The sequence below is a fragment of the Alosa sapidissima genome, chromosome 5 (assembly GCF_018492685.1).
Source record: "Alosa sapidissima isolate fAloSap1 chromosome 5, fAloSap1.pri, whole genome shotgun sequence".
Classification (NCBI taxonomy): domain Eukaryota; kingdom Metazoa; phylum Chordata; class Actinopteri; order Clupeiformes; family Clupeidae; genus Alosa; species Alosa sapidissima.
This window is the reverse complement of record NC_055961.1, coordinates 15544742-15567724: the sequence shown is the minus strand read 5'-3', so window position 1 is coordinate 15567724 and position 22983 is coordinate 15544742. Positions and strand designations below refer to the sequence as shown.

The following is a 22983-nucleotide window of genomic DNA, read 5'->3' as shown; positions in this document are numbered from 1 at the left end:
TTTGTCTGTGCAGTTCTGTAAATTGTGTGAAGTGTTTATGTGTAAGCAGTTGAAAAAAACATGACATTTCCCATGTCTGCCACTTGAAAAATGTCTTGACTTGGTTAATCATTAATCTATGCCATATCGGTGACTTTTATTATGTATAAAACATCACAGATAATTCCCTGTCAACTCAACAACTGATTGATGCAACTGGTGATGTTTTTACAATGAGAATGCATGGGTTTTGTGACTGAATCCCACACTTTGTAGTTATTTTGCTGTCTTAGTGGGGGAGTATTTCCAAAATCCCTCACAATAAGATTATATCAAGAAAACCAACTTTTGAGATATTTCCCATAGGTTTTCATATACTTTAATGGCACAACAGAACAAATACTTCTTTGAAATACAAGACTATTAGGCAAAAAAGTTAATTTAATATATTTTCAAGGGGGCCATCATTTCAGACCCTGTTGTCAGCAAAGAGCTCTTTCTGCTTGTGCATATGAGTTATGAGAGTGATCCGATTCATATTTTATTAGCTGCCAAAATAAGGTCCAGCCAAGAAGAGGAAAATATACTTGTTTTAATAAAGTAAATTGGGCAGGGGAACACTAAAAGGAAACTCCTGTCTTTCAGCGTATGATGTTCAGTCCTGTCTTTCAGCATATGATGTTTAGGAGGCCCATTTGTCCTTCCAAATTACATCAACTCAGGGGAGCTGTGGCGTAAGAGGCAGCATCTCTACAATGTATGGCCCCAAGTGCGCACAGGGACCCAGGTTGGACTATAACCCACTATCATTCTCTCTCTCTTTCTCTCTCTCTTTTTCTCTCTCTCAAAAACCCCCAAAATAAACTAAGATAGAACAGACTAACAATGTAAACGATGATTATGTGTCTCAAATATTTCCATTGTGCATCATCCATTTTGCATCAAGTCAGAATAGAAATAGAAGCATCATAAATTATTAAATGCTGCGGAACACCTGTACTTTCAAGGCTTTTTTGATGACCCATGATATCCCCACTGGAAAACCTCACTGAAACTGAGTACTGTGCTTATAATACACGTGAACTGCTGAACTACTGCAGATCACAGCCTGCACAGCTGTGAGGGGAAAGCTCAAACAAGCCAGGAGAGTCTGAGCACTCTACGTCAAAGACGATTACCTTACCATCGCAAGACTGTTTACACAAATCAGAGGTGTTTGACCAGGGAAATGAAGGCTGTGCACCACTTCAAAGCATGTTTGCCACAGCCAACAGCTAACAGTCCTGACACCAAAGCAACGGTACAGGTGCATTCAACATACAAAGAATAAAGGTTAGCTATACCTAAGGCATTAGTCAATAATGTAGCAGTGACCTTGGGAGCAAGATACCAAGCAGACATAAAGGTTACCAGTGACCTGGTAGCATACACAGATATGCATGTGCTGTCTCTCCTGTCACTATGGGCAACATGGTGCAGTATAATTCCAGTCTGTGAGTTACAGTCATTCCATTACAAGCAAATTATTATTTTCACACATTTAGAAATTATGAAATACAGTTAAATGACCTATCCAGTGCCACCTATCTCAGTTTGAACCAACTCAATGAAAAACACAAAATCAAACTTGTGTTTTTGTCCAGCATGTTCCTAAAAGCTACCTGACTATTTGAGGTGACATTGACATGATGAATTACTAAGTACATTCAGCAGATTAAAAATAACTGCCAGAAAACTACACCTCAGCATGGTCTATAAATGTGTCTTGCTTCTTTAAGACTGCATCTCTCTTTCTCTCACACTCTCTCTCTCTCTCACACACACACACACACACACACACACACACACACACACACACGCAAGCACAGACACACACAAACACATACCCGCACACATACCCTCTATCTCTGTCTCTCTCTCTCTCTCTCTCTCATCCCCCAATTCTCACCCTCGGTCTCACTCTCAGCTGGTGACCCCATGCTCCATACTGACATATGTGAAGAGGCATTGGTGAGGGTTTGGGGAGAAAGGGTCAGAGTCGTGGCCTCTACTCACAGTTGGCGTAGTGAGAACAAGCCAGAGAACGCTCTTCTGGAGATGACCTCAATACTGTTGTTCTGCATGTGCCTGTGAGAGACAAAATTCAATGGGAGACAACTGACGGCTCAGGAAAAAAAAGCACCACTGACCTATAAACACATCCATTTTCATAAATGAGAGAGAGAGAGAGAGATGCAAAGTGGGAGACACAGAAAAAGTGAAGGTGTTGACAATATGGATGCTGGATGGGTAATGAACTGATGTGGATGGGGATCACAAATCTCTGATAATTCATCCAACTACGGCTGTTAAGCCTCAACAACTAACAATGCCATTTCCCTCTTCCATCCAATCCTGAGGCCGGCGGGATACCACTGAATTTGCTATCGGCAAACACAGCTGGGTGGCACATTTGCTCAAACAAATTAAGTGGATTCTGAAAGCTCAAACTCTTCATCAACATCACTCTAGCATATCAATTCTTCTTCCTGCCTTATAATTCTCTCCTTCTCTTCTCCCCAATCCCAGAGCACAGCTGAGCTGCTTCTGAGGTGTCGTCAGTCCCCTCTACCATCAAAAGTACCCCAAAAACGTCATCAGAGATTCAGTTCCTGTGTAACCGCCAAGGGAATGATTATTGCCTTTTTATTCAAAGGTTTTTCTGAAATGAAAGGGGAGCCATTTTCTTGTTTTTGTTGAGGGAACAGAGTTTGGGAGAGGAAATAAAAAACAACTAGATGTACCACAGAGCGGTACAAAATATGACCGCCGCCCAGTCCAGCACATGTTTTCCACAAAAATAAGTCACGCTGAAAGGCATATATGATTCTAACTGTCTCACTGAATTGCATTATGCACACTCAATTCTCACTGGTATCTGCTAGACAACAAGTACCAAAACATGATTAGTTCATATATTTCACATGTAATATACATTTTATACAACCCCACCCCCATCTTGCCTGTTTATAATTCTGAGAAATTCTTGAATTGTGTGCATGTGTGCGTGTACATGTTTATGTTTATGTGTGTGTGGGTGTGTGTGTGTGCGTGCATGTGTGTGTTTGCCTGTTTATGTGCCTGTGTGTGTGCATGTGTATGCATGCGTATATGTCTACTGTGTGAGTATGTGTCATACGTAGGATTACTGTGAATGTATGTGTGTGCGTGTGTATCTGTTTATGCACATGTGTGCATATGGAATGGGTTTACATGACCCCTGGAGGCAAAACATACGCAAAAAATTGGTCATCCTAGGCCCTACAGTTCTCAAGATGGGGGGTCCAGTCCAGTGGGGGGGGCTACAGATCAAAACGAAAAGCGATGGTTCCATGCTATCCATGTGGGGTTACATGCCCACCAAGTTTTGTGTACCCCAGTCTTTCAGTGTCCCGGGAATCCTTGTTGGTGTACGTCACTAAATGTACACATAAATTATTTTATTGTAAGGCCCCCCATGAACGAAAGTCCACGAAACCTGGCATGCATTTGGAGGGTGTCATAATGATCCTACACTTTCAATTTTGTGCAGTTTTGACCATGTCAGCCAGAGATATTGTGATGAAAACACCTAATGTTTTGCTTTTTAATTTTTAACTAGGTGGCGCTATACATGAAATAAGTGGTAATGGGATAGGTTGACATGCCCCCTTAAGACCAACATTCAAAAAAAAGGTGGACCTCCTAGGCCCTACGGTTCTCGAGATATTCACAGAAAACTGTCTCCGGCCACCTACTGGCCAGTTGGTGTATAGTAACATAAATTAGTTTATTGTGTGGGCCCCCCATGAACGGAATTCCACGAAACTTGGCGTGCATTCAGAGGGTGTCATAATGATCCTACACTTCCAATTTCGTGAAGTTTTGACTATGTTAGGTCACAGATACCTGCGATTACAACGCCTCATTTTTACTTTTTTGTGTTTAACTAGGTGGCGCTATACATGAAATGAGTGGTTATGGAATGGGTTGACATGGCCCTTTCAGATCAACATACAAAAAAAAAAGGTCCTCCTAAACCCTACGGTTCTCGAGATATTCACAGAAAACTGTGGGGGGCTACAGATCAAAACGAAAACAGGAGGTTCCATGCTATCCATGTGGGGTTACATGCCCACCAAGTTTCGTGTACCCCGGTCTTACAGTGTCCAGGGAATCCTTGACGGAAATTTGGACATGCGAAAAAAAAAAATCTGACTAAACCTTCGCTGCGCAGCGGTCATAATAATGGGTGAAAGTCAGTCGAGGAGGAAACAATATAATGACAGGACAACAAAGTGATGCCACCCCCCGCAGAGTGCTTAATTTAAAACTGTTTAAACTATGTGCTAGCTTTATGTGTAGAATGAACACATTCTGAAAGCATTCTGCATTCATAGCATGCATTTATTACAAAACCATGCAATGTCACAATGCCCTTGGACCATGAAAAACACAAATGCCGCAGCATTGTGGCAAAAAAACAAGAAAAAATGGATGATTCACTGAACTTTCTAGAAGCGGCAATGAAAATAACAGAAAGTATAAAAACAATGTTGGCCTAGATAATTATTACGTGGACACATTGAATGTCATCTACAAAATTACTTTATTACTCTAAACCACAAAAAGATATTAGGCCTACGGTGTTACCTGACCTCATAATAAACACATGCATGTTGTAGCACAGAATTGCATACATCTTAGATCTGTTGCACTTGGTACTCCATAAGGAATTGGGGGATTGGAAGAGTATGTGGATACTTGAGCTGATAGAAAAATTTCAGTGCATTCTCACTCAGTCCATCAGTCAATGACCGTCCTACATGAACAAGCAGCCAGGCCAGACAGACAGAGAGACAGAGAGACAGACAGACAGACAGACAGACACACATGTACAAAAAGCAGACAGACACATGGCCTGTGTCCGAAACAGAAGACAGCTGCCGGTTGCCTTGTTGCCCTCAACTGTCTAACGAGCCACTTGCCGTAGCAGGCATCAAGCTACCAGTTATGAACTTTGTCTCGGAAGGCCTAGCGAGATAGCAACACAGAATGCCGTTGCCTGGAGACTGACAGCTGACTTTATCGGTGGAAGTTAACAGAGACATTCTACGAATCTTTGGTTGAAGGCAGCATGAAGAATACATGAAGAGTTTATTCAGGTATCTTAGAATGCAGAATTTTATACAAATGTTTGATTCAGACAGACAGAAGACAGACAGACAGACAGAGGTTAAAAAAATGACCCTTACAGTTTTTCCAGGTGCCTGTAGCGGATGAACAAATCTGGGGGTAGAGAGGTAATCTGATTGCTGTTCAGCACGCTGAAAAGCAGAGATGAAAAAAAGAGCAGAGTGAGACAACTAAAGTCATTATTGCTCCTGTCCACTTACTGTATCTCATGGCATTCATTTATATATCGGGAGGTACTGTATGTAGGTGTATTTGTAGAAGGTTGCTGTGAATCAGAAGTCAGAAGAAGGTGAAAGCAGGCTGAAGGAACAGAGAGAGAGAGAGAGAGAGAGAGAGAGAGAGAGAAAGACAGACAGAGAAAAAAGAGAAAGGGAGAGAGATAGAAAAACAGAGAGGGAGAGAGAGAAAAAGAGGAAATGAGAGAGAGAAAGGGAGAGCAAAATAGATTTGATCAGCGCTGCATGAACTCACAGGGCAGTCACATTGGAGGACACGGCTGGTATGTGCAGGAGATTTCTGCTGTGGCAGTTCACCACCCGGCCCTCACACAGGCACTGGTCAGGATACACATCCAGCACTGCAGCACACACGGAAAACACACACATTATCAGCCACCCTCGGCTCTGTGATCCACTCCACTGGTCAGTGATGAGGGCTGTAATCTCTGTGGCTTTGGGAAAGTGATATGGATTATGCACTCCTTGCTCATTGCCTCTCCCAAAAGGATGTATTGATCCTATGTGTGTGTGTGTGTGTGTGTGTGTGTGTGTGTGTGTGTGTGTGTGTGTGTGTGTGTGTGTGCGTGCATACAGTACTTGTGTATATTCTGTATGTGGATGTGTGTTTCTCCAGAAAAACTGTGTGTTGAATAATTAAAGTACATTGGTTCCACATGAACCCTTTCAAATTACACAATTGATTTAGGTTCCTATGCAAAACAGACACAATTTAACCAAACTAATTTCAATGATAGTTTTTGAATAAATGTTACATTAAATAGATGCAATATATTTATTTGTATTTGTTGCAATGTCACTGCTACAACAAAAATATATATATTGCAAATCAGTTCAAGAAATTCTGAAGAAGCAGAACAAATTAATCGCTGAGATCTCGCCTGTTATTACAGTTTTTTTCAACTGCTTACACATTAAATCTTTGCTTGTCACACAATTTTCTAAACAGGTCTTCCAAACACCATAACCCCACAACAAATCTGCAAAACCAAACACTAATTATTGGTGTTTGACTCCATTTTCAATATCCTAAAACACATTTTGCAAAACACCACACACAATTTTCTACCTAACACACAAAAATCTAACAGGAAGTAACTTGATTTCGGTTTTTAAACACAACCTATCAAAATGCCACACCTATTCACCACTTATTCACTCTCAGTCCTCAATGTACACACACTCATTACTTTACTGAACACCATCCGATCATTGTTGTCTTAGTATAGGCCTATGAATAGATATATATTGAGCAATTGTGTGTTTTGTGTGTAGTGTTTTAAAAAATAGACATAGAGTTTTGAAAATGTGTGTAAACAGTTGTAAAAAACTAATATCTGACAAGTGAGTTTATGGCACATGTGAATGTGAAATATGTCGGCACAATTCATATCCCAATTTCTACTGGTAAGAACAAGTTACAGTGACAAACACAAATGAAATGTGTTTCCAACCACAATTTCAATACTCTGACAAAGGCTCATGGGAATTCATTTAGTTTTTTACAAGTCAAATCTACAACACATAATCTCCTAACTTGTCAGAGAGTGTGTGTGTGTGTGTGTGTGTGTGTGTGTGTGTGTGTGTCTGTGTGTTTGATGCTTAAAACAGATTGACTAAGTACTTCTAATGAATTCCATCACTTTCATCAATATATAGCTCATATGATGAAACTACATTACAGTATTCTCTGATGGGCACTAAGAGCATACTGTACGTTTCATCCTCCATGACAGACTCTCCCTTTGCACGCTCCACCATTAAGCCTCATTTACGGGCCCTCTGTGCTTTCCACAGTTGTGCACTCCTCTATCACAGTTGTGCACTCCTCTATCACAGTTCATTAGTTGTCTCCTCCACACACTCAACCGGAGCAGTAAGCCACTGACAAAGAGTATAACACACAAGGGGATGCGCATCAAATAGCCATTAAATACGCAAATGAGAGTCTTGCTTTTTTTTGTTCTAGTGTGAGCGATCTCTGTACACTAGGGTTTGGGACTGGATCGTTTGGAGTGGAGGGCGAGAGTGAAATCCTTTTGAAGTTAGGATATGTGTATGTGGGGTGATATTTAATTTTGTAAAGAAAAAGGGAAAGGTGATTTTAAAAATGTCTCAACCGACAACCAATAGAGAGAAGTGCAATTGTAACTGTCTGATTTTCCATGTATTTTTATGTGCTTTGCATTTCCCACAGGACAGGAGTGCTTTAATGTAAAGTCTAGCACACTGAAAGGAGTCTGTTTGTGTGTGATGTCAGAGACTATGTAGCACAATGGAAATTGAAAGTGCTGCCCTTGATGTATATAAAATTGCCACCTCTCACTGTCTCCTTAAGGCATTCTCAGAAACTCAGAAACGATTACCTTTCTGTGTAGTCCAGTTCTTTTTGCTCTTTCATATCTGTCCACATGTTGCCATCAAGCCTATTCTAAATTTGGTCTTAACCCTTGTAAGGTGTTCATATTTTTGTTACACAGCCAATGTTCCCGGGTCTGACGGACCCACCACATTATTAGGCTTTTAAATCAATACAAGCATAACAATTTATGTAAAAATACTTAACAGATGTTTACTTTAGCTCAATTACCAATGATAGACATTATTTATCGTTCATATTTGCCATTTACCCCTGTGAGATCACATTTATGACCATATACAGTATGATCATTTTCGATTTTTGTGAGAAAACAAGGAAATTCAATTATAAAAAAGGTAAAAAAAAAATAGAAACAAGATTTGATCATTATTGGTGCTTATTTCTTAGAACTTACAGTTTTTTCTGAATGCTTAAACACATTCGTGATTCTTATAGCACAATTTCTAAAACTATTAATACTTACTGAAAACCACTCACTGAGTTTGCAAAACTAAAAGCACAAACACTGCTTTGCACTCAGTTTGCAATTTTGTAACACACACTTTGCACAACTGTAGGCACAATTCACTGCACAGCACTCTTTTTGCAGAACTGTAAACACAACTCATGCTTTACACTCAATTTCCAAATGATCAACACACTCCTAGCAAATCTATACACATGTATGGCTATTATTTTCACTATTTTGCCAACTCTCTGGCACACCTTCTCATGTGAAAACTGTTTTAGATAATTAGTTCACTTTGCAATCAGCCTAAACACTATAAATAAGCTACAGGTAATGTACAATGGGTACAATGGAGGGAGCAGGAAGAGTGAGAAGAGTAAGAATTAGAGGAGGCTGAAGAATAGGACGTGGAGGTGAAGAAGTAGGAGGAAGAAGAGGAGGAAGAGGATGCAGAGGTGAAGAAGTGAGAGGGAGAGGATGACAAGGACAAGGAGGTGAAGTTAGAGGACAAGGAGGAGCAAGAGAAGGACGAGGAGGGGAAGAGGAAGGGTAAGAAAAGAACTCTGAAATGTTGAGTACACCAAAGTTTTATGATGGAAATATATAGTATGGGTTCCCAGCATGCAGAAACTGCCGGATGCTAATTTGCATATGTTGGGCAATTTGTGTAATTTGACTAATTAGCATAAATTAGCATAATCACCTATATTGATCATATTATAAGAGCTGCTTGGCCAAAATGGACCATGTTAGTATGTTTTTAGGGGTTACTGGAGATGCTGAGTCCATATCTGACATTTTCAAGTCATTTACAAGATTCAAAATCACTATTTAAACTTGGTTTGGTCACGTTTTTGGGGGCGATATAGACAGATTTTTGGAGGATAAAAATGTTCAGTATTTAGGAATAATTTGTAATTCATTTGCAATAAAAAGTTATTTCTGAATTCCACAATCATTTTGGAAATAGCTATTCACTGGCCCTCTGCTGTGACTCACAATTGAGTAACAAAGGGAAGAACTAGCCTCTACTACTCCTCACTGTACTCATCCGTTGTCCTGTCGCCATCTTCTCCAGACTCTTCATCCTTACCCTTCTGCTGTTTTTACTGTGTAAATATAGTGCCACATGTAACATCACTGCCTTTGCAGAAACAATAATTAGTACAAGCCAGGCCTGCAGCTGCACAGCTGCACTTTCCAGATACATATATACACAGTTTTAACCCAGCTTTGCAGTTACAGCTGATAACATCTAACAAATCAGGAGGAGCAACAGGACAGGGCAGAATCAAGGGTGGGCAAATTCCTCTCCTTTCTTCATACCGTGACATACTGACAGTATAGAATGCATAAAAAAACACCGGGAAAAACAGTGTTCAGTCCACCAAGTCATAAGCTATCGGCGCTGCGCAGCATCAGTTGTGATATTTATCTTAACGGAGTGTAATCGTAGGTAATGTCATGTATGAAAACTAGTATTGTTAGGCAATACTATAAGTGTGTCATCATCATCGATACGCAAGCAGGATGTGCGGTTTCGCTGTCTAAACGAACTCAAACGGGCTACGGTTTCAGATTTCTCCACCAGGTTTCAGAAAAGGGCGGTTTCGGGCAGTGCGTTTACAGGATTCGTTTGGACGCTCGGCCAATACGAAGCAAAACCTCTGCATTTAACCTAAAAAGCGTCTCCGTGTGGACAGGCCCTAAGACTAGCCTTTTGCATCCCTTTTGCATTCATAAAGAAAATGGTTACAGAACGTCCTTTGAAGCCAAGATTCCTGTTTTCACTTGATTGTGACTATTGTGTTAGCCAACATTTGTCAGGAAACTCCTAGCCCTGACCATACCCCCTGCTATGCTTGTCCATTGCCTGTCTCCACTCGGTCTGGAAGACACTTGAACTCAACCACTAGAAACTGAAATGCAACGGGCAAATGACAAATGATGATGTATTTGTGTTTGGTATCATTTTTAATGTCTCAGTGCGAGAAGTAAGAGGGTCTCAATTGTACAAATGTAAAATAAGTGTATATCTGTTTTCTGTAATCTGGGAGAAAATGGTCCATCTTCTGATGGAAAAATCCCACCACCTTTTGGTGGTCTGATAAGGATACCCTGCTGAGACTGGGGTCTCCAGGTTTGAATACTGTCTATATGTTAATTCTTGCTTTGTAATGTAATGTAAGATGCCCCTGTTCTAGTTTCTAATGTTTGAAAAGGTTGGGGTCAATCATTAACACACCTAGTTTGTTGGTTTGGCTTAATGTCACAATAGGAAGGCATTGCGTTCAAAACATTTATTTTGACCACACAGAATCAACAACGATAAGACGTGATGAAAACCCTATTCTAGGAGTTTGCCTGCTTCTCAGGACTCCCACCTTATGTGTAGCTGAGTTTGATAGGAAGCCTTCTGCTTCTCAGGACTCCCACCTTATGTGTAGCTGAATTTGATAGGAAGCCTTCTGCTTCTCAGAGCATTCAATCGTAGTTGAAAATCTTTGCCAGGTATGTTATATTTTGACTCTAGGTTTATTCTAAATTGATTGTTACAGTGCCTTGAGGTGATCATTTATTGTGTTTTTATATTGGTTAATTGTAGTGTATGATTATTCCTAATACTACAATAAATTGTTATATTGATTAACAATTTGTAACGGTCTCTCTAGTGGTTACGGTAAGGAATTTATGATAAACAGTATTTGGTGAAGAGATAATCCTTTGAGAATAGCCTACATATTACGGATTGGTGATTGATACAACCGATAGTGAATATGTGACTAATATTTAAGATATAAATGGAGTCAGATGGTCAACTAATAATTAATAGTTCAACTAAATCTCATTGAAGCACCGGATAAGACAGAACACGTATTTTCTGGGAATTGTGTTACAATTTCCCGGCTTTCACAAATAATTCAAAAGTCGCAGTACTGATGTGATGGGTCAAGTGTCGTATCGTTGACTAAAACACATATTTGCGATGTGGTAATGGTAATTTATCAATTAACGTATCAAACCGTGGGTCAAAAATCGTGATACGAATCGAATTGTTAGGTTGGTGTATCGTTACAGCCCTACTGTATATCGCTACAGCCCTATCCTCCAAAAATCTGTCTAAATTGTACCAAAAAACTCAGCTCAAAAATCAGCTTAAATAGAGTAAAATGTGACCAAACCAAGTTTAAATAGTGATTTTGAATCTTGAAAAATGTCAGATATGGACTCAGCATCTCCAGTAACCCCTAAAAACATACTAACATATCAGCACCCTTCGCTATATGGGCATTGAAAAAGTGGAACGGCCACCTAGGGGTGGTGACCATGAACGTCTGCTTTTACAGCGTGAAACATATTATATACATGCTCTCAATACCATGGCTCCATTTGGACATTGGAAACTTTTCAATTTCAACTTTTCCCTTTTTTTCTTATGTTTCTTTTTTTCTCCTTTTTTTTCTAGTAATGTGTGGCACTTGTACAGATGTGAGGGATTGGGTGTGTTTTTCAGTCTGATGTATAATGACCTATACAAAGGATTGAACTGATGCAACTGTAACACTTGGTGGGCTGATGTAGGCCATATAGGCCATTTGCTTACAATTGTCTGATGCATTAATGGATAGGACAGACTGATTGGTGGACATGGGGCATTACCCACTACTTTGTCTATTTATATCTCCACCCACCCGCTCATCTTCTTGATACCTGATGAAGACCTCTGGTCGAAACGTTGTGTTAATAAACCACTCTGGGAGCTTATAGAAACAGTGTGCGGGTATCTTTTTATTTTTCCATTGTCGGCTAAGCCTTTTACCCAGCACCTGTTTAAATTTGGAGATGTGCGTGCACTGCACTCTTTGACTTCACAGAAAATGTGCCATAGCCAATGAGTTTGAGTTAGAAGAAATAATAAATAGCATATTTTTTCTTTTAGCAAACATTGAAAACAGGTCCCAAACACCCGTGGCCGGTTGCACAAAGCACCTTAAGTTTTTTCCCTTAAGTATGACCCTTAAGACTTAATTTCTCCTTAGGTAAGGGATTTACTTAAGGGTGTTGCACAGAATACCTTAAAAAGTTTCCTTAGTTAAAGAGAAACGTCAAGGGATTTACGGCACTGAAAGGGATTTTCCGGCACGAAAATTCTATAGTTTCCACCAAAGATTCTAGAGCGGAGGAATTGTTAACGTTAGCCTACGTAAACCACACAATAACAATACGGCATGTTTCTGATAGGCCTATTTGACAGGAAGCATATTAACAGAGAGGTTTTATTTTTAATTGTCAAAAGTAGTTAATAAACTTCATTTATCAGCATCAATTCAGTTAATAATATGGTTAAGGTAGAGTCAGATGTCCCTTAGGTTTTTCCCCTTAGTTAGACTACTAAGGTCGTTTGTGCAACAGTTTAAGGGATTTCTTACCAGATAAGGACAAACCCTTAAATACTAAGGGAAAATGTTAAGGAAACCTTAAGGAGAAAACTTAAGGGTGTTTGTGCAACCCTTAAATCAGATTTTAAGGGAAAAACTTCACTTAAGGTGCTTTGTGCAACCGGCCACCGGACACCTTACAAGGGTTAAAGATGGGGACAGATTCATGTCTCCTCAGTCCATCTGCACAGCATTCTGAACTCTGGAAGCCAGCAAGTTTTTTGGCTGAAAATGTTCTAGCCTCAACTCTTTTCTTCAGTGCTGCACATCCACTTTCCGTTTTTAACCTCAGTTACTCCTATCACTGTTATAGTTAGAATATGCTTTCAGAGTTTAATGACTTTAATGTAGTCTTGAGACGGTGGATTACACCGGTGTATGACAAAGCCAAGCTTGCTGAATACCCCCCATGAAAAATCACCTCAAAACACCCAGGCCTCCCAAAGACATGATGAACTAATTCTGACAGTGACATTTCTTTTTATTTATTTTTTGTCTAGCTAGCCCAGAAGCCATCTGCTGGCATCAATTGGCAACTTGGCATATAACAGACCATTCAGTTGAGACAGTTTAATTAGAGTAGTATTGTTGCCGGTGCCCTTTTATTGGAGGGTCTCAAAAAGAACAAAAGTGAACCAATGACAGCACATTAATTGAGAGGGGCCAGGGTCTGACCTATCTGCCAGGGAAACACAATCAAATTGAAGTAAGAATTGAACAAGGCCTTTGCTTATCTATTTGATTACTGAGCATTTATTTTTTGACAGATGTTGTCATAAATGTATACAGCTGACAGATGTAACTCCTGATTACTTTAATACACATCAGCCTTGTGCATGCTTGTTTCTACTCTGTTTGTTTTGTTACTTTTCTCAAGTTCAATCTAATGAATATATTTGCATATATTGATCAAAAAGAAAATAGATCCTTAATCATATTTCTCTGACAATGTCTGTCTTCAAAACTAGCAATAAGCATACATATTAAGCTGAAGGCTTATTAAGCTGGAGGATTCCTATCACCTTGAGAAAAATAGCAATTAGTTGCAAAGTTTTCTTTTGCGAAAAGCTGCAGCAAAAAGTACAATTCTGTGGCTGTATTCTCTCTTTCACGCCCCAGAGGTTTTAGGTCACAGGGTACAGGTTGGCGGGAGAGAGTCCTCTGATGTTAAGGAAGAGATATAGAAGATTGGGGATCCACTGATGCCTTAGCGGAGGGCTCGGCAGGACGGTGGAGCGCAAATCCATCTGACCACCGGCCAGCGAGAACAGCCAAGACAGATGGGTCACACTCAATTGAACAGCCAACCAAATCCATGGTGATTGGAGAGGCTGGGCAGAGCTTATCTTCCAGAGCACTGGCCTACAGCGTAATGCCAAGCTTCACAGCGAGAGAGCATGTCAGTCAAGCCTGGGTGCATCCTGCACGAGCCCAGAAGCATGTTCTTATGGGGTGTCAGCTAGGAAGAAAGCTGGTTTAAATGCAATATAGGAAAATACATTGCAAATTGGTATGGGTTCTGGGAAATTTAGCGAGTCTGTCTTACAGCATCATGATAAAGAAAGGTCCTTTGGGTAAGAAAAGAAATGTGTCCTACCTGCATATGCATTTAACCATGTTTTCCCCAAACTGATTTATCTTTGCTGGAAAAAAATACACTCAATGGAACAGAATGACTGACAACAAGCCATTCAAATGTCTGGTATGGGTGAAAACTATGTAGACATGAAACGGATCATTGTTAATGCTGCTCAGTTTCTTTTGTCATTGTTACAAAAGAAAAATCCTTTGGTGTATTCTGTCTATATTCATGTATTTCTTTACTTTGTTTATATTCATTTCCAAATTCCATGGCGGTTAAAAACCCTGGAACCGTGATAATGGCCTTCAAACAAACAAAAAACAGCCAGGCTCTGCCCTTGCCTCTGCTTTCTGTTTGGTCAAATGAGGCTACTCTTTGTAGCTCAGTGGCTGCATTAAACAGCCCTCTTTCTGCAATTAATGCATCCAGAATCCCACCTCTCTATCTCCTCCCTGATAAGACTGACCCTCAGAAATCAAATGTGTTTTAAACATGGCCATCCATGAATCGCAACTCACAAAGGCACAATGACCCAGAGTATGCACAAGAAAGTAAGCTGAAGGTCACATAGAGACATGGGCCATTTTAAAGACAAATAAGTGCTTGGATGTTGCTTATATTTTCAAAAGGAATATTTGCACATATTCACTGATATGCAAGGTCTGCAAACTAAACCACAAAGAACAGAATAGAACAGAAGTTTGATTTAACTGAGAAATACTTGACCAACTAACAACAAATATAACGCCATACAGTACCAACCTTCAACCAAAATACCAAAGTTCTACTTAAGCTCAAGCGAAATTACATAAAAATGCTTTGAGAAATGACAGCAAGTGCAAGTGACGTTTACTTCAGTGACCTTTACCTCGCTGCCTGTCTTCTCCATCAGTATAGCAAGACACCAGTCCACACAATAAACTGGGGAGGATGACTTTATCTTGGGCACTAGGGAGTCTGAAAATGATGTACTGTACAGCTCCATGAAAAAAAACCATGAAAAAGAACCATGCGTTCTAGCCTTTCACTGTGGAGTTCAGGTCTCTCCAGTGCTGACGGGATGGAACTCTGATTTGCCAGGTGTTGTTTTAACAATGTCCTACCCTGTCATTTCATCACCCTGTAGCCTGAGCATTCCAGTTGCCAGCGCTCGGCCATGATTGTTTCCTTTGATCGAATTCAGTCACGTCTAAATGCGCTGACTCAATCGAATGTGTCTTGTCCGGCATTGCAGGCCGGATTTAAGTATCTCAGAGGAGCGTGGCTGACGGTGATCGTGTCTGGCAAGGTGAACATTTAACAGACGGGGAGAATCTTTCAACAGTTGGACTGCCTGATTTATGCCTCTCTCTCCGTGCAAATTCGATTGGCATCTGAACTGGGGAAAGTGTGACTAACGGGACGATTGGCAAAAATAGCCTGCCGACATCTGCTTCGAACCCGCCTCATCTCTCAAGCCCACTCGTCTCCTGCTCTACTCTCTTGACAAGATCAATATCATGTGTGGCTAGACACACACAAGACCCACCCAAAGTTTATCATAAGAACTATAACAACAAAATGCTTCGTCAATTTCTCAATGTCTCCACAACAAATGACAGTCACAGTTAGGAGAGTGAAACTTTTGACAAAAAAAAATAATACTTGGCTTTGTAGTGCCAACTCAACTCTTTTATTATTATTGTTTATAAAAGAACTCCCATATCTGCTCCTTTACATCCAGTCATTTGCTGAACAGAAGCAGAAGAATGTCTTCTGAAAGAGGGAAATGTAACTTTTTCTTGGGTAAAGGCTTGGTTAATGGAGGTGTGTAACACTCACAGCATTCCTCTTCCTCCTGGATGGTCTTCTTCATGAAGGCATCGAACAGCTGGGGCCAGCCACTGTTGTCCACTGTTTATCAAATGCAAAAATAAAACACCGATGACAATTCCACTATGTGTGCATTATTTGTAGTGGGTATGTCCGTATGTGTGGGGTTCTTAAAAAGAGAGGGTTTGTGTACATGAGTGTTTTGAGTTTGTATGCATTTTTTTTGTATTTATGCATGTGTGTGAGTGTTCATGGGTGTATGGGTGTGTGTGTGTGTGTGGTGCTGGGGGACCTACCACAGTTTTCCTCATCGGCACCATTAGGACAGTCCTGTAGGCCATTGCAATGTTGGGGCTGAGGCAAGCAAACTGACAGGTTGCCACAGGGGAACTGACCCAGAGGACACTCAACCTCAGCTCTGCAACCTACAAATGTGCTCACATACACACAGACACACACACATATGCATACACACACACACACACACACACACACACATTCAATAACACTTCATTTGTATGACTGCAGAATATCCATACATGGTGCATTTTGCGCAATATGCAAAATAACACCTCTGGGTCAAGGTGGCAATCTTGATCCCTGCTCTCTGGAAAGTGTCAAAATCAACACAAAAAGATGGAAGGCAAGCAGTAACTTAATTGCATAAAAATATGCATGTAAGCAAGTCTACCACCAGGCTGTGGAGATGAAATCCAGGGGAGATTCAATTCAGAGGCATCACTTAATGTTTGTTCCCTCACTGTTTTAATAAGACTAATCACACAAGTTCTCTCTAAGTAAACTGGTTTACATAGAGATAACTTCCAGGGGTGTTGCTTTGAGACCTTAGGTTCAGACAGATTTCAGTGCTTATTTTAACACAGTCATAACACTGTGTAAAGAAATAGACTGAAAAATTTACTGTGTAAAGAAATAGACTGAAAAATTCACTGTGTAAAGAAATAGACTAGAAAATGACCTGGAAAATTTTTATATTTCTGAAACACTGGGTTAAACTCTCCCAAATTGTCAGGCAACATGGTGTTTAACTGTCAAAGACCTTGAGGAGTGTTCTTGTCGGTATTAACACAATCAACATTTTGTATGTAATATATATTGATTATTCTGTTCGTTCATATTAACGTAATTTCTGAAATAATAGCTGAAGTCACCATTTGCATGTCAAATGACTGATAAAGAGGTGTGCAAAAATGAAATGAATATTATTATGAGTAGCCTAACATGTAAAGAAAACTGGGGTTAACAAAGAATGCCTATGGCCTTTAGAATTACTTACGCCAAGCAACGTGAACCAGACATGTGGACTCGAGTCACATGACTTGGACTCGAGTCAGACTCGAGTCATGATTTTAATGACTTCAGACTTGACTTGATAAAATTCGGCATGACTTGCGACTCGACTTGGACTTGAATACTATTCACTCAAGACTTGACTCGGACTTTGCCTCTTTGACTTGTGATGACTTGACATGTCTCGAATCAAAAACTAAATTTCCTGATCGTGTACCAGTCAACCCAGAGACGCTTTCCCGCTACTAAAAAAAATAAAAAAATAGCGGAGACAAGCGGCCAGAGCACAGTTCAGTAGCCTACTGCCACTACCCCCACACGCGTTACGCACTGTGTGTAGGGCACCAAGAGACAGAGGAAGGACCAACATTTAGCCAATCACTAGTAGCTTTACTGCAAACTGATTTGCACTCTTGTTAGAGAACGTTTGTCAAAAAGCACCAACAGCATGTTACATAAAGATGATACTTTTCGAGTCCTCTCCATTAAGATCCAACTTAAACTTATGCTAAGCTACTGCATTTAATTGAGAACACATCTAAGCACGCACGAGAGGGAGAGAAAACGAGTAGGTTCCAGCTGGCTTGTCATTGTTGATGATGATTGATATCTTCTTTTAAATATAAGAAACATATAAAAAGAAATCGTGGAGGCAAAAAAATACGAGATTAGAGGAGATTGTGAATTTATCCGTTTCTCATTAGCCTACTATACTGTTATAAACTATGAGATCCAGGTCACTATGACATAGCTGCACTCACTGTGATTTGGAAAGTGGACAAGAATATTATGAAGAGTTGTCTTTGCCTTGTGTAATGGAACTGGTGAGTCTTGAAGTATTCAATAATTTATTTACATGAAGCACATGATATGCCGATTGAAACGCATTCCACTCAGCTACTGTAGCTAGGTGGCTACTGGCTACCAGGCTCATAATTCACTTTTAATTGCAAACAGAAAATGTCAAGCAAGCATCATGTCATACATGCTTCTCTTTCCAAAGGAATGAAAGCTGTTTAGCGCAGGCCTAGCGCAGTGAAATACCATCAGTCAAATTATTACTCATCCTTACAGTGGGCTCCGCAATTTGGAAAAACATTATATATATTTGCAGCTGTGCTGAGTGTCATGTAGCTATCCATTTTGTAGAGATTACTCAGGTATGCACATGTGTATATTACACAGGTATGCACATGCATATGTCGTAAAAGATTACAAGACAGAAACATTGAACATATTTTAATCTGTATTTATAAAAATACTGTGGATTAGATGGAAGTGCTAAAATTATGAGCGATAGTCTAATAATGGCATTATTAAGTGAAGAGTACCTGATGACTTGTTCAGGACTTGAAAAAGATTGGGACTTGGACTTGGACTCGACTTGGCTTTGATGTGACTTGGACTTGGACTCGACTTGCCCTTCTCTGTATTTACTTGGGACTTGACTTGGACTTGACTGCTAAGACTTGGGACTTACTTGTGACTTGCCAAACAGTGACTTGGTCCCACCTCTGACGTGAACCTCCCGCATCCCCCCCCCAATATAAACCCCAAAATAAATACCTGCAAAACACCTTTTAAAATTAAATACAGGCAAGTAAACACACTTCTGCATTATGCCAGCAAGTGCAATATCATAGCACTTGTTGGAAGAGATAATGTTGACAAGACACGGTGAAGTGACGCAGTAGGGGTGTTCTTGACATATTGGAAGCTCATGCAGGGCAGTGAGTAACTATCTGTCACTGTCAGGTCCCACTTACTGAGCTGAGCGCACACATTTATGATGCATTAATGATATCAACGCTAACGACCCTGAAAAAAGCAGGGTCTTCGAACACTTGGATTCACATGGCTCTCAGAACATGGTTTTCTTCCCAGTAATGTAAACTATTACGTGCACAGAATGTTTGGTGCTTTCCAGCCCACCTGTATAACCCTCTCGAAAAGTCTGTAAAGAAAAATCTATTAGGTTGCCCAAAAGCTTTTGCCAAGAAATAAATGAAAGAGGTTGCGGGGTCGACAGTGTAGGTGTGTGCCTACTAATAGGCAATTCATGTAGGTGGTGGCAGCAGTAATGCAAGTTAATGGCAAAGACTTCATCTGGTTGCTGGTTTTTGTTTACCAGCATATGTGTGTGTGTGCATTGGTCTGTATAATTCTTAACACAAATAACATGCTATGTATTTCGAACCAGAAAAATTGTGGAAAATCTGTAAAATATGCAGAAAATCCATGCAAGTTGACATGGACTGCAGAGCCAATGACACGCAATACCAAAACAAAGTGAAACCATATTCCATGCAGCATCTGCATTCAGATCCAGACCCATATGATCATACAGGAAGTCCAAGGTATGGTGACCGCTTCCTTGTATAAACATTTGAAGTACATTGAACCAGTGCTTTTTAAGTTGAGAGCAGACAGACTGAGCGGTGGACGAGGGTAATAATCACTTCAATATTGCACAAAAGGTTTTCACTGATAATGAGATCTAAATAATTACCATAATAGCATGATGGCTATTCATACACACTATACATGCATATACACATACATTTCTCCAAATAAAATTGGCCAAAAGCCAAAGGGAAGTGTGGTTGCCATGATGTTAATGCCATCATGGTATTGTCACCGTGTCCGTATCCATGATGTTTGCATTCATGATGCTGTTAGGTCACATGACTGATGGAAGTTGTCTGTTCCAAACGTGCCATCCCTGCCACCACTCGTGTGACCTCACAGCCTCAAGACGTTATGTCCTTTCAGCGTCACTTCCTGCGCCATGTCACGTCACCATGACATCATGTTGACAGGGAACATTAAATACTCTGGCATCAAAGTTAATAATGTCCTCCAAAGCCTTTGTGTGCTCTATCTCCTAGCCACCGTATAGCCTGTTCTCGAATATAAACATTCTGTGAGACTATCCATTGACACAGTGCCAATTATGATGGAGGCTTGGTCCATATCAATCATCTTCAATGAGCATCAGCACAACAGATTACAAAGGGTCACCCTCATGCCTGTTCTTAGACAATAGGCAATTAATATCATGGGTTTGTAAAGATTCTCTCTCTCTTTCTCACTCACTCACTAACACTCTCTCTCTCTCTTTCTCTCTCCATCTCTCTCTCTCACACACACACACACACACACACACACACACACACACACACACACACACGCACAGCTAAACACAATCACCCATAATCACACTATGGGTACAGCACACTTAGTGTATTTCACCATCATCATTGGCAGATCACGATTTTACCCCCCATCACCATTTCTCTTACACATGTGCTATGTCACAGAGAAAATAATATATAATTTTGCCTGCAATATATCCATATTATACTGTCTATATATAATCCTACTCACCACCCCCCACACACACCCATAAATTGTAAGGTATAGACACTATCAAGCATACATACAGAAAGTCATTTACGTAACAGAAACCATCAGAGATTCACCAAAGAATAAATAGTTTTTTGATACATGAAGGCTTTTTAAAGTGAATTACACTGTGATGAAAACAATATGTATTTAAATCACCTGCTGAACAAAAACAACTTCTGGCCAGAGAAGAATTTTCAAACCGAGCATTGCCTGAACCATGCAGCAGTTCTCCTCCTTCAGAACATGAATTATGTAAACTCTCACTAGATACAGTATATCTTGATACAGTACGTTAGTACAATCCCAACTATAAACTCACGTATGCCTTATGACATAATGAGAAACAACAACAACAAAAACAACAACAAACATAAAAACATGTCAGTGATGTTTTTTTATAATGCTGTCTGAATTGTTCATGACTTAGAACCATCATTTAAGAAAATATCTCGATTCTGGCGTGGAATAATCTCAGACTTAACAATCAATCTGAGGCGTCCTCACAACTCTCCAAGGCATTTATCATATTGTCACAGTCGAGACTCCACCAGCTTCTCCCCTGCCCCGGCATACTCCCATTCATTAATCTGCCCCCATTCACAACCTGAGAACCAGTATTCCCATTACACAACATACACATGTGAGCTAGAGAGACAGAGAGAGAGAGAGAGGTAAAGAGACAGAGTATCAGAGACTGCCAGAGTATCAGAAACACTTAAGGAGGGAGAGAGAGAGAGAGAGAGAGAGAGAGAAATAAAAACAGAAACACATGAGAAAAACTGGAGACAAAAAGCTTACCTTTAAAAGCACAGAGCGACAGGGAAAAAAGTAAAAAGGGGTGAACCATAGTGTGTACCGTGAGTGCAAAAGTATGTGTGCGCCTCCTCGTCTCGGTAAGTCCTACTCAGAGTGACGAGGAGCTGCACCTTCCCAACCTACCAGCTTTCGACTGTCAGACCGGCACACGCGCACGCACAGCGCACACAGGCACACAGAGACACACGCACACACACACACACGCACACACACACTTGTGCGGCTCCAGACCCTCTGAGGCACATCAAACACGAGCGCATCAGTGCTGGAGAGGACAGATCTTTGTGCTGGACTGACACAGCATGCTCCTATATGCAGGTCCTCAATCTACTCTCCCAAGTGTGCACAGCAGTCTGCTCATTACTCTCAAACTGCTATATATAAGGCGCCTGGACCTGGACATCTGAAAGTCACCTGACTGTATGGAAATTAATAATTTGACCTCTCTTATGTCTGTGAAACACACATGCACACTATTACTCTCTCGCACCGACATCACTTACATCATCTCAGTATATTATTTAAGACATCCAGTGGCTGTTGGTTCCATATTCCAATTATGCTCTCAATTATATATTCTCTCTCTCTCTCTCTCTCTCTCTTCCCTCTCTGAGTGTATGAAGGGCTTCAGCTGCTTCATCTTCTTCTGTGCAGTCTTTTTTGCATTCATTTCAAGGGTACGCAGGTCACAGAACAGCATTTTGCAGTTGCTAGTAAAAAATGTATAGCCTATACCCTACGAATAAATTGATTGCATTAATATAGGCCTATGAAGTAGGCTATGGGCCATATATTTCCTATAGGCTATCCTTCAGGACTGGGTTATTCTTAACGTTGAAAAGGCTATACTGCACCTTCATTAGAGTTATTTATTTCAGCAGAGATGTTAACACTGATGGTGAAATCTCAAGCAAAGATCTTTGACAGGCTTTATACAGCATTAATCAGTGTTGCAAATGTTGACTCTTCATCACAGACTTTAGACCTATGTAGCCTAATTGGTAGTTTTTTGGTCACTGAGAGTCTAACCTCCCCATTTTGATTGTCTTGATTGTATTGGGGACATTAGGAACCTTAAGGAATTTTATTATTAGGCTATTCATTAGGCCTATTATATTTTATTTTATTTTTTATTTTAGGAGGGGGTGGGCTAGGCTACTATTCTCCTATTGTTGTGGATGATAAATGGAAAAGAAATACTTGCAAAAGAAAATGGAAAAGAAATACTTGCCTCAGTAGCCTAGCTTTCGACATTCTACCAGCTCCAGTTTCTCCCCTCCTTCCCCCAGCCGACATGACAGCCGAATTAAGTGGGTTTGACTACCCAAACGTTCGTCCATTTCTGCATATATTATTAC

The 22983-nt window shown here is 40.3% G+C and overlaps 1 protein-coding gene across 2 annotated transcripts in view; it reads right to left on the bottom strand.

Annotated features, from left to right (window-relative positions):
- rxfp2l (relaxin family peptide receptor 2, like) overlaps window positions 1-21697 on the bottom strand; it is a 49158-nt gene extending 27461 nt beyond the window's left edge. For both annotated transcript variants that reach the window (XR_006032054.1, XM_042093573.1), the window contains exons 1-6: window positions 21608-21697; window positions 16387-16515; window positions 16100-16171; window positions 5665-5770; window positions 5253-5324; window positions 2035-2106 (exon numbers count right to left, since the gene is read on the bottom strand). Coding sequence is in view for 1 of the 2 variants with exons in the window: in XM_042093573.1 (XP_041949507.1) it covers window positions 2035-2106; window positions 5253-5324; window positions 5665-5770; window positions 16100-16171; window positions 16387-16515; window positions 21608-21656 (500 nt within the window). In the remaining variant the exon portion in view is untranslated. The remainder of the gene's footprint in view (window positions 1-2034; window positions 2107-5252; window positions 5325-5664; window positions 5771-16099; window positions 16172-16386; window positions 16516-21607) is intronic.
- Window positions 21698-22983: the final 1286 nt, after the last annotated feature.